Source organism: Erithacus rubecula (genome assembly GCF_903797595.1).
Source record: "Erithacus rubecula genome assembly, chromosome: 1".
NCBI lineage: Eukaryota > Metazoa > Chordata > Aves > Passeriformes > Muscicapidae > Erithacus > Erithacus rubecula.
This window is the reverse complement of record NC_136658.1, coordinates 1,126,131-1,148,355: the sequence shown is the minus strand read 5'-3', so window position 1 is coordinate 1,148,355 and position 22,225 is coordinate 1,126,131. Positions and strand designations below refer to the sequence as shown.

The 22,225-nt window shown below is 47.7% G+C and overlaps 1 protein-coding gene across 2 annotated transcripts in view; it reads left to right on the top strand.

Annotated features, from left to right (window-relative positions):
• The window catches only part of HUNK (hormonally up-regulated Neu-associated kinase), a 41,415-nt gene extending 19,423 nt beyond the window's left edge, over positions 1–21,992 (top strand). The window contains exons 3-10 of one of the 2 annotated variants that reach the window (XM_079321432.1): positions 1,772–1,827; positions 6,628–6,763; positions 6,990–7,117; positions 10,113–10,248; positions 12,943–13,111; positions 13,475–13,558; positions 18,158–18,338; positions 20,411–21,992. In XM_079321432.1, coding sequence (XP_079177558.1) covers positions 1,772–1,827; positions 6,628–6,763; positions 6,990–7,117; positions 10,113–10,248; positions 12,943–13,111; positions 13,475–13,558; positions 18,158–18,338; positions 20,411–21,054 — 1,534 coding nt within the window. In that variant the 3' untranslated portion in view covers positions 21,055–21,992. The remainder of the gene's footprint in view (positions 1–1,771; positions 1,828–6,627; positions 6,764–6,989; positions 7,118–10,112; positions 10,249–12,942; positions 13,112–13,474; positions 13,559–18,157; positions 18,339–20,410) is intronic. The other variant, XM_079321433.1, reaches the window with a different exon arrangement.
• The last annotated feature ends 233 nt before the right edge of the window (positions 21,993–22,225 follow it).

Sequence of the window (22,225 nt, the reverse complement as noted above, 5' to 3'; positions counted from 1 at the left end):
TAGTTTAGTTCTGGATTGCTGGGTTTTTTTTTTTTTTTGAGAAGCCATGACAGTAAAGGAACAAGATCAGATTTTGAGGGAAACTGGAAGTGTCCAGAGTTCATGCTTTGTTGCAGTGAAAAAAGAAACACCATTGCCCCCAAAAGTGTTTGGAGGCTTGCATTTCATGCACTGTATGATAAAGGGTTTGGAACATTAAAGGCAAGTAAGACACTCAGTGAAAGTTGGTGCAGGGTCTGGAGCACAGGCTTTAGGAGCAGCTCAGATAAGCCTCTTTTTGTAAAAGATAATTGAAGTTTGTATTGGACAGAACTGGCCTAATAAAGCATTGAGGATGTTTGTAGAAATGGGTCCTAAAGCAGGTGTGCAACTGGGTTGTAGCACCACAAAGAGAAATGTGGGAAAGCCTGTTGTCCTGGCTCCTGGTATTGCTCCAGAAATCAGTGCTTTCCTGGTGGGGTGGGCAAAAACCGTGGTGCATATGGACCATTAGATCAGTTACCACTCCCTGGCAAATCTGCTGGGAACAGACAGATGGGTAAACAGCTTTAACTAGCTTTGACTGCCCTCTATGCTGAGGCAATATTTACATTTCTATCTTTTTCTTCTGATGGCTTTAAAATGCCCTGTAATGTTTACCTTTTGTTTCTCTCTTTTTTGTTGTTGTTTTTTTTTTTTTTTTTTTTTTTTTTTTACCTTGAATCCTTTAAAATATCTTCCCTGGTGTTCATGGTTAGCCCCCCTGTCAGTCATTTGTTATTCTGAGTGCCTGGATGTCTTTTCTCCTTAACTTACAGCTCACCTCAGAGGAGCAGAATCCCCCCTTCCCCTGCCAATGCTGCTTTACTGCAGAAAATCCCTCCTGTGTAGGTCCTTGTGGTCTCACTGGTGCAGTGAGGCTCATCCTACCTGCAGGTACCCTTCTGCCTCAGGTTTGTTTGAAACACAGCAGGGGCATGAAATGAAATGCAGAGGAACATTTTGGAAAAGGCTCGGAGTCTTTCACAGATCCCTCCTTGTGAAGTACTTGGCTTGGTTTGGTTGGGTTACTTGTCTTATTTTATTACCCCTGCTATCTGCATTTGTGATGGAGGTGTCTTTCATCACTGCCTTTGGGTTACAAAGGCAAAATACCATGGATGTCACTGGCTTCCCATAATTAGAGCTGATGGCTTTATTATCCAGATTTTTCCGACGCGTGCTGGGAGAAGCATTGCTGTCCCTCTGAGCTGTGGCTATCCCAGCCTGCTGATGGTTACAAACATTTCCTGTCTGGATGGGGGCAAAAAATCCGTGTGAGAAGACTTAGCCAGCTGCTAGAAGTCGTGGAGGAGCTGTGTAGCAACCAAAATGATTTTTTTTTCACATGGTACTTTAAGCTCAGGCTGCCCAGCTTGGGGTTTTGGGGGTGATTTTCTGAGTGGCGTTGGACAAAACATTGTCCCAAAACATACTTAAAATGTTTCCAGGTTGTAAGTTTTCTGTAAACTTCCAGTACTTCAGAAACTTGAAGAGCCTGGTTAATTACAGGATGTACTGACAAGTGCTTGTAATGTCATTTTGTGCCTGAAGAATAGGTGGGAAGCAGAGTGTGAAGGCGCTGTTAATTTTGGGCAGGATGCATGGGGCTTTCTGCTTTCACTGTGGAACTGTGTGTGCTGCTTTCATTATACATTTGATTATATACAAGTCTTGTACATAGGCTGATGAGAGTGAGGCAAAGCTGCTTCATTATTTTGGAGACTCACTCAAAATATTTTCTTTCTTTCAGGGACTTGAAGATAGAAAATCTGTTGCTAGATGAAGACAACAATATCAAGCTTATTGGTATGAACCAGTTTGGCAATTCCAGTAATTAAAATTGTTAGTTTTGTAAAGAGAGTTTCTGAGGCTTTATAATCTTCCATGTGACAACTGCTAATGTTTCTGCAGAGAGGAGCTGAGAGAGTATAGATAGCAATCAAGCTGTTCCTGACAGCATTTTGTGAAAAAAAAAAAATGATCCAAATAATTCAGATTGAACTGGGTATGGGAATAATCCTACACCTTAAACCCACATCTTTCATATTCAAATGGGGAGCTTGATAAAGAATCTAAGAATTGACACCACAGAAGTGGTTTATTTTATTATCATGATCATTTCTTATTTGCTAGGGGCTGGATCCTGCCCCCATGAACATATGCTTCCACTGAAGTCAGTGGGAGTTGCACACATTTTTAGCAGCTGGCAAAATGTGGTCCTATATTTATATTTGTTAAATTTGCTTCCAGCACCCAGGACAAAATTGGTTTAGAGGGCTGTTAAAGAATGAAAAAGATCAACGGTAGAGTCTTGATTGTATTTAGGTATCAGTTGTATGTGGTGCTTGATTCATTCAAGCTGTGCAGGCATTTTAAATTAATCATTGCTGGGGATAGTCTCTCACTGCCTTGCATAGCTGCCATTAATGTTAATGTGGGCATTGAAAAGAAAATATCCCTTTCATAAAATAAATGCCAAACATCTGTTTATATTTCTTTCCGTGCCTACACTTTTGCCAACAGCAATGTCTGTGGCTGCAGACTTAAAAACTCAACTGACTCTCCTCAAAAAGTTTTGTGGGCTGAAAAGTGGTGAAAACCACTTAACATTCAAACATCCAGGTGGAATGGACTTCACACACTGTGATGTATGAAGTACATGCATCTCTAAACAAACGAGGGGAGGATGATTAATGAAATCTGAAATACCCAGGGATTTTTACTTTGGGGATTCTGTTTTGGGAATGCTACCCCGGCTTCCAGCCATTACTCTGTAGCATATCAACAGGCTGGGAAAATAATAGCAGGGAGAACTCTGTGTTACCTCAGCTAAGGGTCAGGAGGAGGCTGACAAGTGACCATGAATCATTCATCAGGACTGATGGATGCCACCCATTATCCTGATTATTTAGCAGATAAGCGACACCAGATGGTTTGCACCAACATCTGATGGATTTAAAGAGCTCACATAACTTCCCTGTTTGTTATTGGGTGTTTGACATCCAGACCAAGACCTTCCCAGGTGATACATGTACAATTAAAACTCTACTGCCAAAAAAAAAAAAAAATTAAAAAATTAAATGACTCCAGGGCTGTTCCTGCGGTTCTGTTTGATTCTGCTGCATGGAAAGGTCTCCTCGCAGTGGGTGGTGTGGGAAGAACAGAGGAAAGAGACAGTTTGATCTTCCACAGCCTCCATAAATTGTCCTCAGGTCTGCAGCCTGATGTTTAAGCAGAGCAGATTGCAGGCAGTGTGTATGCTAAAACAAAGCAATTAAATCCCACCACCCAACTGGGGTGTTGTAGCCAAAGAAAGGTTGCAGTGTTTGTGTAGCCTGCCTTATTAGAAATGATCAGTTGTGTCATCACATAGTCCTTCCCAGGAAGGTTCTTCAGGAGTGAAGAACATGTTTGGAGGAATTAAAGTGCTGCTTTTCATGACTGGGAGAGGAGACTTGGAGTTGCAAAACCATTTCATGTTGCCTCCTGTGGGGTGAGAGCTTGGTCTCCATGATTTGTACAGCAGTCAACGCAGGAATAGCTAAGAAAAACAAAAATGTTGTTCTTGTAATAGCTGTGAAAGGAGGAACAAAATGTGAAATGAAGATGGAAAATGTGACATTGAAGTCACTGCTTGTTTGTGCATATCAGTGATGCCTTGAGCCCTCAGCTGCTCAAGGGCACCTTGGATTTGTTCCTCCCTTGGCTACCAAGGTGCTTTAGAACCTGCTGTCAGATATTCCCCTTGCAAAAATTCCCTTTGGGAGGAATTACTCTTAGCAGTCTGTTAATCAAATTGAAGAACATTGGAACTGTTGGAAGTAATTCACTCCTTGCTGCCCACCAGCCCATGGGGTTGGTGTCTGATAAAGCCACACAAAGTTGTTGGCATCCTGCTGGGACCCCAGCTCTGCTGGCTCTGCTGGGCTCTGCTGGCTCTGCTGGGCTCAGCTGGGATCTGCTGGGCTCAGCTGGGATCTGCTGGGCTCTGCTGGCTCTGCTGGGCTGTGCTGGGCTGTGCTGGGCTCTGCTGGCTCTGCTGGGCTCTGCTGGGCTCTGCTGGGCTCAGCTGGGATCTGCTGGGCTCTGCTGGCTCTGCTGGGCTCTGCTGGCTCTGCTGGGCTGTGCTGGGCTCTGCTGGGCTCTGCTGGGCTCAGCTGGGATCTGCTGGGCTCTGCTGGCTCTGCTGGGCTGTGCTGGGCTGTGCTGGGCTCTGCTGGCTCTACTGGCTCTACTGGCTCTGCTGGCTCTGCTGGGCTGTGCTGGGCTGTGCTGGGCTGTGCTGGGCTCTGCTGGGCTCTGTTGGGCTCTGTTGGGCTGTGCTGGGCTCTGCTGGGCTCTGCTGGGCTCTGTTGGGCTCTGTTGGGCTGTGCTGGGCTCTGCTGGGCTCTGCTGGGCTCAGCTGGGCTCTGCTGGGCTGTGCTGGGCTCTGCTGGCTCTGCTGGGCTCTGCTGGCTCTGCTGGGCTCTGCTGGGCTCTGCTGGGCTCTGTTGGGCTGTGCTGGCTCTGCTGGGCTCTGCTGGGCTCAGCTGGGCTCAGCTGGGCTCTGCTGGGCTGTGCTGGGCTCTGCTGGCTCTGCTGGGCTCTCCTGGGCTCTGCTGGCTCTGCTGGCTCTGCTGGGCTCTGCTGGGCTGTGGTGGGCTGTGCTGGGCTCAGCTGGGCTCAGCTGGGCTCAGCTGGCTCTGCTGGGCTCTGCTGGGCTCTGCTGGCTCTGCTGGCTCTGCTGGGCTCTGCTGGGCTCTGCTGGCTATGCTGGGCTCTGCTGGGCTCTGCTGGGCTCTACTGGCTCAGCTGGGCTCAGCTGGCTCTGCTGGGCTCTGCTGGGCTCTGCTGGGCTCTGCTGGGCTCTGCTGGGTTCTGCTGGGCTCAGCTGGCTCTGCTGGGCTCTGCTGGCTCTGCTGGGCTGTGCTGGGCTGTGCTGGGCTCTGCTGGCTCTGCTGGGCTCTGCTGGCTCTGCTGGGCTCAGCTGGGCTCAGCTGGGCTCTGCTGGGCTCTGCTGGGCTCTGCTGGGCTCAGCTGGGCTCTGCTGGCCCAGGGCTGGTGTTTGACAGCCTTTCCCTGCTCTGGCTGGCAGAGCCCCAGGGATAGCTGTGCATCCAGAGCTTGCTGTGGAGTCCCTGGAGGTAACAATGCCTCAACAGCACGAGCAGTGGGGGTGGTGCAGCTCCCATTGAAAATATTTACTTGAGGATACCAAGTGTGGCCTTTGATCTGAATTCTGTAATTTGCTGGGCTTCTTGAAAGGGAGAGACAGGCAGGGGCAGTGAGGTTATCAGGCTGGTGGTCACACTGTCCTTATCAAGATCAGCAGGGCATCCCTAATAAAAATAATAAAAATCACACTGTGATCAGATGTGCTGACACAGTGTTAACAGCAATATTCTCATTTCCATGGCTATGAAATCCCTGTCCCCAGCATGCCCCTATTTGCACACATTCTGCATTTCAACAGGCAAAAAAAGGCATAGCAGCTGAAATGAATGAGCTGAAGGAAGTGAATAAAGGGTTGACAACTGAAGCAAATAAGAGAATGAAAACCTCTTGTAGAGTATCCCTCCATTGATACTGATGAAGGGATGGTGATTGACACCATCTCAGAATACAGCCCTTGTATCCTGTGACTGTAGAACATGACAATCAAGTAGTTTGGAGCTGGTATGACACAGCAGGGTAAGGACCAGGAATAATACTGTGTGGAGATATTATTTCTGGGAGGTTTTAGTAGTATTTTACAGTTGACAGAACTCATCTCAGGCCACAGCTAATGAACACGTTAATTAAGTTAATGGATCCTGTGCAGTATTAGTGAAAGCTCCAGGGATGATTAAGCAGTGTCCAGAGATAATTGTTTTCCATCAGAAGCAGGGAAATTGTCTTGATTCTCCCTCCAATTTTGACAGTGTTCTCCAGGAAAGCCCCAGTGAGACTTTTTAGCTGTGGAAGATGGTGATTCCTGTCTTCAGGTCCCTATGATAATTGTTTTGGTTTTTTTTTTTAAGCATTTTTATATCTTTGGCTAGTTTAGTGAGGGAAGGAGGCTTATTATGTATCTGGCCTGTCAGGGTGCTTCCAATACCTTGAAGAACTCCTCAAATTTCATCCAGATTTGATTTTTAGCAGAGTGAGAGCTAAAGGACAGGTCAGCACTGCAAGTCCAGTGCAAATGAGTGTGCAGGTAAGGAAAAGAGCCACAAATTAATGGCTGAGAGAGGATATTGAAGAATTAATCAGATGTTCTTAATAGGGGTGGTTTTCAGAGATTCACAGAATATTCTGAGTTGGAGGACCCACAAGGATCAATGAGTCCAGCTCTTAATAAATAGGATTTGTTCTTCCTTAAGCCCATCTCAGCCTGCAATCACACCTGCACTGAAGCAGGAGGGAAATTTTGGGAGGCAATTTTTTGTTCTAAGGCTTTTCTCATTTGTGGAAACCTCTGGTTGCTTAGCACCTTGTAGAACCAAAGTGCATAATTTTTTTTTTTTTTTTCTCCTTAGGGAGTTCATTGCTTAGCTTTTGGGAAAAAAGTTCTTTCTTTTTAACTTGTGCTCTAGCACAGTTTGACTGTGTCTGTCTTTCATAACTCTGTCTCTGTGCCTTTCACAGACTTTGGATTGAGCAACTGTGCAGGAATCCTGGGTTATTCTGATCCCTTCAGCACCCAGTGTGGGAGCCCAGCATATGCAGCCCCTGAACTTCTGGCAAGGAAGAAATACGGGCCCAAAATAGACGTTTGGTCCATGTGAGTTACTTCTGGAGTTCATAATTGTTACTGCAAAGAGCAGGGACACCTCCAGCTGCATCAGGTGGCTCAGAGCCCTGTTCAGCCTGACCTGAAATGTTCTCAGAGATGGGACATCAACCCTGTAGTAGCTGTCAGGCATTAAAGATGACGTACAGTCTCCAAAACCTCAATTTTATCTTGTTGCTGATGGTTTGGGTTTCTTTTTCTGCCTGTTTTCTTTCAGTGGGGTGAACATGTATGCCATGCTGACTGGAACATTGCCCTTTACTGTGGAGCCATTCAGCCTGAGAGCCTTATACCAGAAGATGGTGGACAAAGAAATGAACCCCTTTCCCACCCAACTCTCCTCAGGTAATCCAGGGGGATTGTTGGGATCCAGTGGGTCAGAGCTGTTCCATGCAATTATGGATCATGAGCCATGCTCCTGATGTGTTGTGCTAATTGGGAAAAGTTCCTTTCCCCATTTTGGCCTCTGAAAGACCTGCAGGGGTTGATGTAGCAGAATTCCTTTTGCTTTGACTTCTGGAGAAGCACCAAGTTGTGCTGAATATGAGAGAAGGAACAAATCTGTCAAATTCTGTGGAATTGCTTTTGTGGAGCAGTTGGTCAATTTTGCACATCCAGAAGATTCTGGCAGAGGGTAAGGATGGATGAACAGATTATTTTGGAATAACAGATTCCTGGGTGTTATCATGACTGGGGTTGAGTGATAAACTGCCTCAAATGACCTCCCATTTATTATGGAATAATGACATGCACTCAGAGAGTTATTTTGAGACAGTTACCTGAGATAACCTTTGTGTGCTCACAAAATGCAAAATAGTTGATGTATTAGTATTAGAAATATTAATTCCTGCTTCAGAGCCATGTCACTAGGCAACAGAATCACTCTTCAGCTTGCAGCAAGGCCACTGTCAGCATTTGGAACAAGCACTGTTTGGTAGCTGGCTTTTATTTTTTTCTGCCAGATTTGTTGTCCGTGGAGAGCTTCTGTCTCCTTCCCTGTTTGCAAAGGGCTTTTGATAAAATTCAAAGATTGCAAGTGCAAAGAGGGGATGGAAACCCTTGTTAGAGGGTGTAAATGGAAACGCTTGGGAGGTGAGTCACGAGGTGAATTCTCCAAGTGCAGATTTAGGGTTCCACCTTCCACCCTGTGGAAGGCCAGGCCCAGAGTAGCAGAAAAGATAACACTGCTTTTGACAGGCTTTGTTTTGCTGCTTCTTCCATCCTGCCATCTAACAGTGAGATCAGATTTTCTCTCTCTCTAGCAGCTGTAGCTCACTTGACACTGGGGTCCCCAGGGAAGGCAGGATTTTGTTTATCCTGTGAGAGCTCCAGCAGCCTGGGCTTGCAGAGATGATGGCAAATTAATGGACTAGATTTAACCATGTTAACCTTTGCCCAGGGTGCACAAAGGTGCCCATCAGTCCCTGACCCTTGTGAGCTCAGTGACATGGCACAGTGTGATTGAGGGTGACACTTATTCCTGGCTTTGGGTCACTGGGCAGAAACTCTGCTCTGGGAATTGTGGTGCTTCTTAATTTCTTGGGTTTATTATAGCCAGGTCACAATTTCCTTAGATTTATCTACAAAGTACAGAATTTTTACAGGAGTCTGTTTTACGTGTCCAGTACATTGCCTTTCAATATTTAATTTCCTGGTTACTGAACACACAGCCCCATAATTCAGGCAGCCAGTCTTATCACTGAGCAGGAAAACACTTCACTTGTGTGACCTAAAATGCAGGTGAGCACCTGAAACAACCTGGGCAGCAGAACAGGGACATTTTGGAGTTGCTGTTTGATTTTCCCACTTAGGGACCTGTTTCTCATTAAGCCTCTTGAACAGCAGCTATCTGGTTATTGATTTTAGGTGAGCAGAGGTCAGATGCTCAGGAAGTTGGTGTTCACCTTGCATATATTCCCTTTCCCTCGTGTTTGCTCCCTGGGGAAATCATTGTGCTGTCCACAGCTGTGTGGCTTGGCTGGAAAATCTGCTTGTGCCATGCCAGGATTTTTAAGGGGAGGTTTGGGTGATTTGGAGATCATGGTGGTGGTGAAGGAGGGAGTGTGGGTTTGGGGAGAGGGATTGCTCTGGCTCTGAGCCCATGGGATGGGGGGGTTTCTAACACAGACACGGGGGAGGCACTGGAGCGAGAGGGGATTAAATGGGAGAACAAGGGTTTGTTGTCTGCTGTAGTGAGGGTGAAGAAAGGGCACACCAGGCACACAGAGAGCAGCTTCCAACAAGTTTGGGAACTCAGATGTGGGCTCTTCCTACAAAAAATACTGGAGAATATGCAAGTAACATCTCACATAAATCACTGGTTGGTGACGAGAGAGATTAGAAAAATGCCTGGCTGGACTGGTAAATACAGTGTATTAAGTCTCTCCTGCACATCTAAGCTTCTTGACACAGGGAGAGCCCTCTCTCCAGCTGAAACCTGATTTTTGCAGGATATTGTACATTGAGGTTGTTGGGAGTTGGCACCTGTTGGGTCTAACCCTGATTTATTTGGGGAGAAACCCTCCCTCATCCTCCACACTCCCCTGCTGCACCAGCCCATCCTGTCCCATCCCACTGTTTTATTCTCCTTAAATTGCTGTGAAATGTAGCCTTGATAATTTGAGGAATAATGAACCAGAGCTAGACCCAGCTCAGAGGGGTGTTGCTTGTGAGATTTCAGGCACATCACTTGATTTCTTTGCTCCTGATCATGTAAGAAGCACATGACTTAAAAAATTGAGTGCTTGTGCAAGAAACTCGGGAGGAGTGGTGGAATGTCCTTGAAAGTTGAAGGTTCAGGAGAACAAGCAAAGCCTGTTAATTTTGCTGTACTCTTTTAATTTGGCTGAAACCTTCTGCAGCTGATGGTAGGTTGGATGGAAGCCAGAGAATTTATCTTTATCATGTCAAAGTGAGCCCAATTTGCTGTGTCTTCCTTCCAAGGTCTGCATCCCTTCCCTGCCCTCCACTCACCCCTGGTCCATCTCCTCCTACTTTGAGCACAGTGATTTGTCTCTGACCTGGCTCCAGCCTCTTGCCCTCATGTGGGAATTAAATGTTGGCTCACCTGCTCCGAAACTCCAAATGAGCTCTGAGACAAAAAGCACTTCCCCCCCTCTCCTTTATAACTCTATAAATCACTGTGACTGTAAATCACTGTTTGTTTTAGTTACTAATCCCTTATCATTTTCTCAAGGACATTGGAGCAGACAGTAAGGAAAATGTTCCTTTTCAGTGTGCTCTTGCTCAGGCCACACACCTGCAGTACCTCAGCTGCTGTGCCAGTCCTAAAGCAGATGACAGAGCTGTTGTTTGGGCTTTTCCCTTGATCTCTCCACAGCTGCCATCAACTTCCTGCGCTCTCTGCTGGAGCCAGACCCTGCCAAGAGGCCAAACATCCAGCAAGCCCTGGCCAACCGCTGGCTCAACGAGAACTACCCTGGGAGAGCCCCCCCCAATGTCACCTACCCCAACAGGTACACAGGGGAGGAAAAACCTGCCAGGAGTCTGTGCCCTGCTCTGCTCTTCCACTGCTGTGACGGATCCTAGCACATGCTTCTGTAATAATAAAGATTATTGAGATTGGCCCTGTGCTGCTTGAAGTGGCCAAGAGCAATGGCTTCAATTGGAAGCTGCAATTACAGTGTATTATTTCCAGGGTGGGCTGGGGTGCAGGTCATCTGATGAATTTGCTGCAGGCTTGGGAATGGGGAGGTGTGACAGGCAGTTCTGATCTCCTCCTTGTTGGTCAAAGCCAAGCTCCTTCTCCAGGAGAGCCTCTGCCTGTTTGTGAGGTTCTGTGGGTTAAGGGAATATGCAAACCATGGTGAGAAAGGTCAGAATTTAATGGTCTTGCTTGGTTGGTTGTTGCACCCTGCACCCTGCTGAATACGTGACAGAAAGCAGGCAGAGAGCAAATCTCACAGTCAGTCAAACATCCAGCCAGGGAAAAAGAAGAAAGGGAAGATACTCATGGTCCACTTTGGTTAGAAATAACCTTGCTTGACTTTAAACAGTGTGGAGTTGCTGTCAGTGGAGAGAAATAAGGGCACTTTTCACACAGGGATTCATCAGACTTCTCTCTGATTCTGCTTTAGAATGACTTTGTGCCCTGGAGATACCAGTTCCTCTCCAGTGACTGTAAATGAAGCCTCAGGCAGCTCACTTGGAATTACATGTCTGGATTTGATCAGATAAAACCTCCTTCCTGTATCAAAGCCCTCCAGCTGTGCCTCATACACCTCCCAGCACCTGCAGGATTCCCTGGCTCAAAGGCCAGGCAGCACTGAGGCACAGACACCACCTTAAAACCTGATTTTGGTGCTTAAAACTCAACAGTGCTGCAGAATTTCTGTCCTGACTTGGCTAAGAGGAGAGTCCCTGAGGGAAGATCATAACTTCCCCTCCTTCAATTGCCAGGAACCAGATGTGGTGCCTTGACAGGGGGTGCAGGTGCCCCAATTTAGCAGCAGACATTTCCCTTCCAGGGGCAGCACTTTGGGGTGCTGCATCATGGAGAACTTGTGATTGTGCCATTCCCTGACCTGAGGATGGATGGATGGATGGATGGATGGATGGATGGATGGATGGATGGATGGATGGATGGATGGATGGATGGGTGGATTAAAAATAATATTACTTTTGTTTCATTGTTTGATATCCCAGGCTTGACCTACCTGTCATACTGGAGCTTTATAGGGAGAATAATCTGCAAAGTTTTAAATATTTAAGGACATGTCCTGGCTCCTTTTGGGCTTGTCTCTGAAAGTACCACTATAGCTTCCATGGAACTCCTCCAGTTTTTCCTTGGTGTGCAGACACAGATAAGGTGTGGTGAAATAGTGTGTGAAAAAGCCACTGCTGAATTTGCAAATAATCAATTCCTCTCTTAATTGACACAGAAGGAATTGTGTTATGTTCTTGCAGTGCCCTTCCACTGCTCTGGGGATAACACCCATTGTTGCCAAGACAGGAGCATGGTAGGAAGGGCAGAGCATGGAGATAAGGTGGGAGAACAGCAGAAGCTGCATTTTCAGGAGAATATTTCCCCAGGCTTTTTGCAGGCTTGCTTTTGTTAAAGAGATTCCCCGAAGGCAAGCAAAAATTTCCCATTTTGCTGAGCACTTCGAGTCAAAATTGCTTGAATTTCTTTTGCTGCCCAGATGTCTCAACGTGCAGTGGCCAAGATAAGTCTTGCTTTTGAACTTGTGGAAAAAAGACCCAACCCCAAGCATTCCTTAGGGGCAGAACCAGTGTTCACAGGCACAGGGAACAAAGGGAATGAGTTATTTGAGATTTCCAGACTGTGTTTGGCATCTTGTCTGAGTCCTGCCTGTCACAGCTGGGACAGGAGTGGGAAAGGTGGGGAGGGATCCCTTGGAAGGGGGAATCTTGCAAAATAAGATCCCTCTGATATTGGACTTGGTACTAGGAGTGAGGAATATCCTCTAGAAACAACTGGAACCCAGCATTTCTCTGGGGATGGATGGGTACATCTGGGAAGCTGGCCAGCCCATTTGGAGGTCTAAATAGGAGCAGAGTTCTTTGGAAAAATCTGGTTTTGACTCAGACTGAGCCAGTGCTTTGGCATTTCCACAAGACCTCTGTACTGCTTTTCCCTCAGCCTTGGCTGAGACTGTTCCAGGCTTTATAGAAGAGAGAGACATGCACATGGCTTGTACTTGTGACAGGGGGGTAAGAGCAGCATTGCCATTCTGAGCTGCAGGAATAATCCTGTACATCCCCTTTCTCCAGCAGGGAATTAATTCCCTGGCTAATTAGTGCATGGATAGTGTGCATCAGGTAAAGGGGTGAACTCAGAACACTGCTGCTGATTACAGGAAAAGGGGCTTTTCAGAGAGCCAGATCTGGGCTGGATTTTAGCCTCTTTTCCTTCAAAACCAGCTCATCTTGGTGATTTTCAGTGGTCAGGTGTAGGGTCACAAGTGGCCTGGGCATCAGGGTGCCATTTCCCACCAGGGATGGGCACAGTGGACAGAGTCCTGCTCATTCAGCTTCCTGCAGCTCCTGTGCTCCCAGATATCTGTCCTTTCCCTGCCTGGCAGAAGGGAACTAACCCCCCCCAAGTTACTGAGCCCCTGGGGCTTCCTCTGGGTGCTCTGTCCCGGAGAGAACAGCCCAAAAACGCTGCTGTGGCTCTCCCTGTGCAGGATTCACCTGGAGGACCTGAGCCAGAGCGTGCTGCTGCACATGACTGAGAAGCTGGGCTACAAGAACAGCGATGTCATCAACACCGTGCTGTCCAACAGGGCCAGCCACACTCTGGCCATCTATTTCCTGCTCAACAAGAAGCTGCAGCGCTACCTGGCCAGCCTCAGGGTGAGCACTGCTGCACATTTATTGAGTTAGGACATCAAGAAGAAGCCTAAGAGCTCTTAAACTTATTTAGCTTTTAAGTGAAAACTCTCAGCTGAAAGTTCCACCAGATATAATCTCCCTGAGCCTTGGGCCTTCCAGTTTGACAACATCTTCTTAGTTATTTTCCTTCCCTCAGTCCTTTTCACATTAGTGATGATGCCACCAATGATATTTAAATTGTAATGGACCAAATCCATCATCTCTGTAAGGTGATGCTCCCCTGCTGAATGCCAAGAGTGGGTACAGAATGTTAAGCAGTAATTAAACGTTAGTTTTCTCTAATTATCTTACATGTTTTGCTCTCCTGTGCTTTTCTCTCCACAGAAGGCTGAAGGCCAGGACAGTATTTGCCACAAGAACCAGCTGTACCAGATAGAAAAATACAAGGCAAATAAAGACTCCTATGAGGTAAAGCTCACCAAAGCTTGTTGAAGTGCTTTGAAAGCAAGTTGAATTTGAGCATCCTTGGTGATTGTGATTAAAGTGATGGGTTTGGGACCTGTGGAGAAAAGAAGGACCTGTGGTCTTGCCTGTGCAAGGACAAATAACTCCCTTCATTTCTTTCCAAAGAAACAAATAGTAACCCCTTAGAGAGGAAGTAGAAAGGTGGTTTTTAAAGAAATTAAATGTCTATAAATCTCTGGCAAAACAATGCAAACACAGGAGCTCCATAGCTTCATTCTGGGGTGCAAATTGCTGGTGCTGTAAAAAGGAAAACTGAGTTTTCTTGAGGCTCTTGGTGCTGTAGGACAGAGTGGCAGCCAGGGTGACTCTCCTGGTGTCCTGGGCCAAGCCTGGCTTGGCTGCCAGGAGCTGTATTAGCACAGCACTTTTCAAAGTCAATTTTCTCTGCTCCTTAGCAGAAGTGATGTGGGATCAGCCTTCTGCATCATGAAGGAATTCCCTTGGGCACACAAAAGATTTAACTTTTTGCTCTGTCGGTCTCCAGCCTTCTTGCCTGCAAGCAGAGAAGGTATTTTGTATTAAATCATGGCTGGATTTTTCTTCCCTGGCTGATTCCTTGCCAAGCACTGAAATTACAGGAGTAATATGAGCTGTGCAAGTCCTCCCTGCCAACACAAAGAGCAGCATTCTTGAGGAGTCTGCCTGTTCCCAAAGCTGCTCCTCAGCCCTGGGTTGATGATCTAATTGCAGGGGCAGATTTGTGTCGTGGCTGGTGTTGTTTATTGTAAGGGCTGCTTGCAAGACAAGCTGAACTGCAAGCCAGATGGAAATATCAGGGCAAAGTATTTTTTTCTTGAATAAATCAAAACTATGTTACTTGAAACGGATCAGCAGTGGATAGACTCAATGAATGTGATCCTTCACAAAGCTCTCACAACCTACTCAAGCTGTTGCAGGAAACAGGGGCAGGTTCTGGGAGTTGAACACTTCAGATCCTGCATGGAGCATCTTGGTTCTGTTGGACCAGCTGCTGGTGTCACTCCCTGAGCAGTGACAGAGCCACTGCTCTCTGGGGTTCTGCATTTCCAGGGAGCAGCTCACAGCCTGTGCTCCTGTGCAGGGGGGCTGAGCAGCCAGCTCCCTTCCCTGGGCAAAGCTGCAGTCCCACATGTGGCCCAGCCTGGTTTGTGGGCTTGCTTAGGGACAGCAGCTCCCTCCAAAGCCTCTCCTGCACTCAGTTAGTCCTGGGGTAGCTATTCAGAGGATGAGGGGTCATGTCCTTCTTGGAATACTTATCAGGATGCACTTGCTGTGCAGACACTGCAACAACCACAACAACAACAACAACAACAACAACAACAACAACAACAACAATAATAATAATAATAATAGTAATAATGTTGTAACAGCCTGTTCTCCTGCTGCATGGGCAGAGAGGCTGGAGGTGCAGGCCAGGTTGGGCTGGGGGAGGGTGTCCCTGCCCACAGCAGGGGATGGAGATGGGCTCTGAGCTCCTGTTCAACCCATTCTCTGGTTCTACGGTTTCCTGTCACTTTAGCTGCACTTACACAAGGGGATTATGTTAGTTTTACTGCAGCAGGACAGGAGAAGCAGCACATAGGGGTGAATGAATGCACACCCTGCTGTTTGTAGCCAAGGCAGACATCTCTCCTAAAATGGGTGGAGCACAGCCCTGGCAGTGCCCAGCTCAGTGGGTGCCACTGGGACCCAGGGAAGGGGTTTTGTGGGCTCAGGAAGGTTCATGAGCTGGAGATGAATCCCCTGATGCCTCCCCACCATTTCCAGAGCAGCCACTGGTCCCTAGGCAGGATGTGCAGCCGAGCAGAGCTGCAGGTTGCCATGGGAATAAGAGAGGGAAGATGGTCAGCTCTGGCTGCAGCAGACCTGGAATTCCTCCCCACTCTTTCCAGCCATGGGAAATAAAGATTTGGCTTCAGGAGGGGCTGCCAGGAGGGGCAGGGAGGGGCACAAGGGCAGTGGTCGTGTCCTGCCCCTCTTCTCCACATGCTGTGGGGTGTCCAGGCTGGTGTCACTGCAGTGCTGTGCAGGGACAGGGAGGCAGGCAGGAGCCCCTGGCTCTCTCCATCTCTTTATTTGTGGAAGGGGTCTCAGGATGAGCGAATCCAGGGGAGCTAGTGGGCTCAGATGTGGAATTTGCAATTTTTAAAAACTGGTGTCCTTGTCCTATCACCAGGCCAGACACGGCCAAGGCAAATACCCTTTATCTGCCTTTGAAATCCATTGCTGGGACCAAGAGTAGGTTTGAGGGTCAAGGTCAGGACAGGAAATAGCAGAGGATGATGTAATTCCCAACCTATTCAAGTACAACATGCCGGTACAGCTCCTGCATGAAGGGACAGAGGGACACAGCCGAGCACTCTGCAGTGCAGAGGGGATTTCTGTAACTCCCCTGGATGAAATCTTCCTTCCCTTTTCAAATATGAGTGCCTGGCACCTTGGCAGTTCAGGACTTTGGTCCTGAGCCTCTCCCAGCCACGGTCATTAAGGAGCAACCTTAGCAGCTTTAGAAATACTTGTAAGGCAATTTGCAGTGTTCATCCAGCGTGAAGTAATTAATTGCCAGCACCGGATGTGTGGATTTCCTGTGCCAGGCTGCTTTAATTGTGTGTTGCTGTAGCTGAGAGAATGTACCAGCAGGGAGAGGGCAAAGGCAGGAGCACTTGGCAGGTGAGGAGCTGCAGCTTGGCTCGTGCAGCATCAGGCTAAAAATACTGCAGCCCTGGAACGTCCTGCACCCAGGCAGGGGCTGCAGCAAGCAGCACACAGATCCTTCCTCACCTATCCAAAATAGCAGGCAGCTCCTGGCAATCTGGATTGGCTCCTATGGGCTTATTATAGTCACCACTTGGTCTCATCCTCACAAGCACCTTTATAAAAAGATCCTGGGGAGAGCCTGAGCTCTGCTGAAGACTCCCTCGACAGCAGAGTTTCAGAAGCATGGGAGGAAAACCAGTGTGGTGGGCTCAGAATTAGCTGTACACCTTCCCCTGGCTGCTGTGGCAGGGTGATATTCCCACAGCAATATTAGTGGTAGCATTGCTGCTGCTGTTCTTGCTGCTGTTGGCACTTCAGGCTCACCAGGAGGGGCTGTACCCACCCAGGCAGTGCCTGACCCACACTGCTTGTGCCAGCATGGCATGGACAGCACCTCTGGGGGTGGACAGAGGTGTTCAGATCCCTGAGGAGCTCCTTTGTGCCTGTGGGAGGGTCAGCCAGCTGCAGCTATCCAGGGGGAAAGGAATTGGAGGGGATAAGGGATGGATGGGGGCAAAAGCCAGGTGCTTGAAGGGAGGCTGAGGTGAGGAGCTCACAGGTTCTTCTCCCAAGACACCCACCTAATGGTGTTAACACTAAAAACATTGCTTTGTGAGTCACTGCAGGTCTTCTTTCCAACCCTGTAACTCCTGAAAGGTTGCAGAGGCCAGCAGTGCCCAGACACCATCTGTGCAGGGAGCCTGGCTCCATCTGAGCTGGCAGTGTTCATCATCAGTCCAGATTTTTGCCTCTTCCATGTCTATCTTGCTTCCAGAGCTGTTTAGTGGCCCAGGAGAATCCAAGTTGTCTTCTGCATCTCTCTTTTCCTCTCTCACATTTTTATGTGCTTTACTTTGAGGGTTTTCATGGACTCCACATCAGCGAGCTTGCAAAAGAAAATCAAGAGTGACAGTGCATAATTACCAGACAAAACACAGGCACATAACTGGGGGAAGGAACTTTGCTTCACTTTTTAAAAAAGACTTGTATTTGCAGTGACCTTTTAATCAGATGCAGCAAAACATGTTGCTTAGATGAGAACTATGACCACAAAAACAACCCCAAACCACCAAAACATGTTTTTTAATGTGAAATAAGGCTTTGGGCTCCCCTAGAAATCAGTGGCAGGTAAAGGCTTTTGAGCAGTTTGCTGAATCCAGTGACTGAAAGAAGATGCAGTGAATTTTCACTGTAAAATAGTGTTTGAAAACTGGCTTCCTCTTCAGAATCCTGCTCCCAGGTTCTGTTTTTCTTCTATCTTCACTGGTGATCAAACCTATCTTATTCTTGCAATCCCACCTTCCCCATCTTGGCCAGGAGTTAGGGCTCAATGATTTTCTCCCTCTCTATGTCTTGTGCAGTTGCAGAGATGCTGTAAAAGCAAGGGCTGCATTCCTCCAGATCTTGTCTGGACAGAAGATAAATGACTCAGAGGCTTTAGACTTCTTTAAAACTTTGCAGCTCACCATTTTAAATCTCAGAGGGAGTGGAGTAAAGAGAAATCAAGGACTTTTTTTGGTTCTTAAGTAGGGCATTTCAGGTGTGGAGGAGCACAAACCTTAATCTGCTTTCTTCAAGAGAAAAGCTTTCCTTTAGTTTTCCAAAACCAGCTTTCACAGTGCCTGAATGCCAGAGCAGATGGGAGCCATGAAATCATGGCAAACTGATCAGAGGATTGAGTTTCTCTGAGCAGTCAGAATAAGTTCCTTGTAAATTCATAGTGCTTAATCCACCTTGTAAGTCTGGGGGCCACTGAAACTTCCCTTGAGTAAACCAAATTGTTCTTGTTTGTTTTACAACCTAAAGGACAAAAAACTCAAAGAGCAAGAAAAGAAAGGGGAGATTCTTCACCGTCAGCTCCCAAAGAAAACTGAGAAAAGTCCAGTTTCATATAGACAGCCTTCTTCCTGTCTTATCTCACAGATCCAGAACACCAAGGCTCTGCTGAAGGACCGGAAAGTCACCAAGGCTGGGGGTCTGGAGAAAGGTCAGTGGAGAAAGACCCCTGGTGGGTCTGTGTGTGGCTGTGTGCTGTGCTGTTCCTGAGCCTGTCCTGCTGGCTGTTTGTGAGCAGAGTCCAGGCTTGCATTCCCTGCCTGGATAACTCCAGCATGTCTGGAATGAACTGCCCTGAGGGAACCATGGTGTGCTCAGCAGGCAGGAGTCCTCACTGTCTGTGCTGGACAGAATTCCTGCAGTGCTTCAAAAAGGGCAGTTCCTTCCCCTGTTCACACATCCCTCACACACAAACCATCCTTGCTCTGGTGTTTTGAAAGCATCACCACCCACCCTGGATCACTGAGGAACCAGAGCTGGTAGCCAAGCCTCTTCCTAACAGCCACTGGGTTTTCCTGACAGGGGCTAGGGAGCAGCAGGGAGAATCCCTGACCTCCAGGAGCCCTGGGAGGAGTTGGTGCTGGAGCAATGGGAAAGAGGCACTGCCAACCTCAGCAACTGCCCATCAGCCAAAGGAGGGGGAGAATCATGAACAGGGAGAGGACAAGGTGTGACAGCCAGAGGAGAGCAGAGCTTTAATCACAAAGGGCAGTGGGTGAGAACTGCTGGCAAAAGGAGTGGAGGAAGAAAGGAGTCAGCAAAATGAGGTGTGGGCAGCACACACCTGCATGGGAGACACTGAGGAGCAGGAGGGTGATTATCCCACTTAAATAGGGAGCCAAAGGAGGGGAGGTCACTGCAGACAGGTGTGGGGAAGCACAGTGATGGAAAATGCTTACTGTGCTGTCAGGGGCTTATTCAGAGTGGTGGCTTGTGATGCTTTCATGCTCATTGTCATGACTTGATAATTTATCATTTCTTGTGCTCAACGTGGAAGAGATTGTCCAAATAGTGTCTGTGTGGCAGCACAGGAACCTCTGCTGCAAGGTGGCAGGAGTCCAGAGAGCTGGTCAGGAATGGGACATAGTTCCTGTGAAAAAATGTAAAAAAAAAAAGTCTAAAATGCCCATTTTGCTCAGATTTGCTGTTCCTTTTGGGAGGAAGGCACCGGGGGAAGAAAATCCAGTTCATTTTTTCCCTCTCTGTGTTTCTCCTTGCTTTTTTGTTCTGAAACCTGAAAATGCAGATCTCAGCTTAAACATTTCTCTGCTTTTGGAGACTATGTTTTGACACATCTTGAATAATGTTGGCCAGTTTTAGAAAGAAACTGGTCGGATTGGACTTCTTTTTTTACCAGACAAGTGTGAAATTTCATCCTGTTCATCCATTCAAGGTCTCAACCCCTGACAAGAGCATCCTTCCACAAGAAATACACATGAGATTTGTGGCTGAGTGCTGGCAGAGCTCAATTATTTTGGATGCTTTTTAGATGATTTGAGAGTGAGGGAACTGATGGAATAGCTACCAGTTAATTCAATTAGGGGGACCTGGCAGTCAGGTTCCTTGGACAGCTTTCCATCAAGGCAGCAAAACGTGCCTGCTTGTGCTTAGCTTGGCATAAGGCAGTGCCAGTGTTCTATAGGAACTGAGCAGATCTTCTGCACGAGCTGTTTTGTTTGACTGGGCCAAATTCTGCAAGGATTGTTCCATTTATTTTTGGCCCTTGCTGGAGGAAGGTTCTTGCTGAAGTCGATGCAGCAAATCTGTTCCAACTGTAGCAGGCTGAATCTGGCCGGTGCTGCTACTCCATATTTGCATGTGTGAAAGCAGGAACAGATTTTGTTCCAAAATGCAAGGAGAGCCATCAGGGATTGACTCACTGTGCTCCCCTGTGTCTCTAGGTGTGGCAGTGAGTACGGGCCCAGCAAGAGCCAGACAAAGTTGTGCTAAGAAAGGGGAAATGTGAGATTTCTCATTAGAGGATATAATTAATGCAAACAGCTGAAGACAAATGTGGTTTTTCTTTACAAGTCCCTGTCTCAGTTTCAGCACCTTTCCTGCCCGTGAGGAAAAAGGCAGATAAATTCCCCATGGAACAATGGTGTTATTATTAGAGAATTGAGCTCTGGGTGTGTCCCAGACCCCTTGCAGCTGGTGCATTTCTCAGGTCCTGTGTTTGAGCTGCGCTGTTCTCCTCTGCTTCCTTCTCCCATTGCTTTGCAGACTCCGGCGGTGGCGTGAGCCCTTTCCACGAGCCCCTGGCCCCCAAGATGGGCTGTGTCACCTCCAGCTCCCTGGAATACCTGGAGGTGCAGCAGCCCCCCCCCAGGACCCCCCGGCTCCTCAAGAGGCAGGAGTCCCCGCAGCCAGAGCCGTCGCGGATCGGCGGCCGGCCCAAGGACTCCCCTCTCATCCTGAATATTGTGCACTCCTTCGAGTCAGTCGACAGAGAGGACCAAATAGACCAGGTCTCCCCCTCTCACCAGTACAGGATTTTAGGCTCCCCAATGAATTTCCCTTACAAAAGCTCCAGTGAAAGGACACTGTCCCCGCTGTTTACCCCGGGGAGCACGTCCCCCGTCCACCCCACCCAGGTCTCCTTCACCTACGAAGAGAAAGCGTATCCAGCAAAGGAGGAGGCAGTGTCCCCTACCCAGCTGGTCCCCAGCAACCCCCTGGGCAGCCCAAACTGTGTGAAAAGCAGGGGCAGGTTCCCCATGATGGGGATCGGACAGATGCTGCGGAAGAGGAACCAGACCATGCAGTCGGCCAGCGAAAAGCCCCTGGAGGCCAGGATGCCTCAGCTGCAGCAGATGAGCCCCACACAGATTTCCTTCAACACAGAGGCTGTCAGTGGCCAGTGTTAGTCTGACACCCTGGGATTTGCACTGCTCTTCTCTGGGATCCACCCTTTTTCTCCTTTAAGCAAGAAGGGAAAGCCACAGGCGCGCTGCTGTCACGACGCCGTGGTGCAGCACAGGAAATCGGAGGTTTGCTTGCAAAGGAGGCATTGTCCTACACATTAAAGTTGAAAGAAAAGAGCTCTGCTTGTGCTGTGAAGAAATACTCACCTTTGGCACCTGACTGTACAGTAAAACACCCTGCAAGAGCTGTGTGGATCTGCATTTTCACCCTCTGGAAGAGCCGCGAGCACCCAGGGTTTGGTTCCTGCAGGAATTCCGAGGTGCTGGGCCAGGATTGTGGTGAGACTGTCCCTGCTCCACCTGCCTGTGGCACACAGCACGAGCTGCTGCTGCAGGTATTGCTCCTGGGGCAGGGGAGGGGGAGTCCCAGGTGCTCTGGCCAAAGTGAGCTTGCTAACAAGCCCTGCCGAGAAGATGGAGGTGGTGGAAGCTCCAATAAAGACACGAGTGGTCTGATTCAGAAAACGTGGGAATATTGGAATTCAAAGCAGAATTTACTGTTAATTACATAAAGTAGGTAACAATGCAATTTCTTTTTTCTTTTTTTCCATAAAGAAAACTATGATTGAATCATGTCGTAGGAAACATGATTATTTAAAAATGAGTGGCATCATTTGGAAATTCACTGCACTAGCCCCTGTTACATCAAGGCAGCATTGGACACACCTGAAGGCTTCTCTGAGACTGCAGTGAATTAAAAAGACTAATAAAGGACACATGAACTTGTACCAAGTCCCTTTTATACTCCAAGGTGGTAATACAGTGGTTACCAAAAATTGGGTATTGTTATGAGCAGTGAAGATTAACTTTCTTAAAAGACACCATGTTCTGTATACCAGTTTTGTTTTTCTAAGTAAATGATACATCTCAGAGGTTGGCAACATTTTTTTTTTTTGTTCTGTTTCTGTCCTCCAGCCATTTCCTATAAATTAGAAGGTTTAGCCAAAGACAAAGACTGCTCTTTTCTCTGTGTATGTGTCTGTGTGTTCAGAGCATCTCAGCAGAGCCTCATCACTGGAGTTTGGCACTGGAGAATCCATGTGCACCTTCAGTGGAGTGAGGACTCCCACCTCTCAGGGAGTTGTGCTACCTGTTAAATAATGCACATGAAACC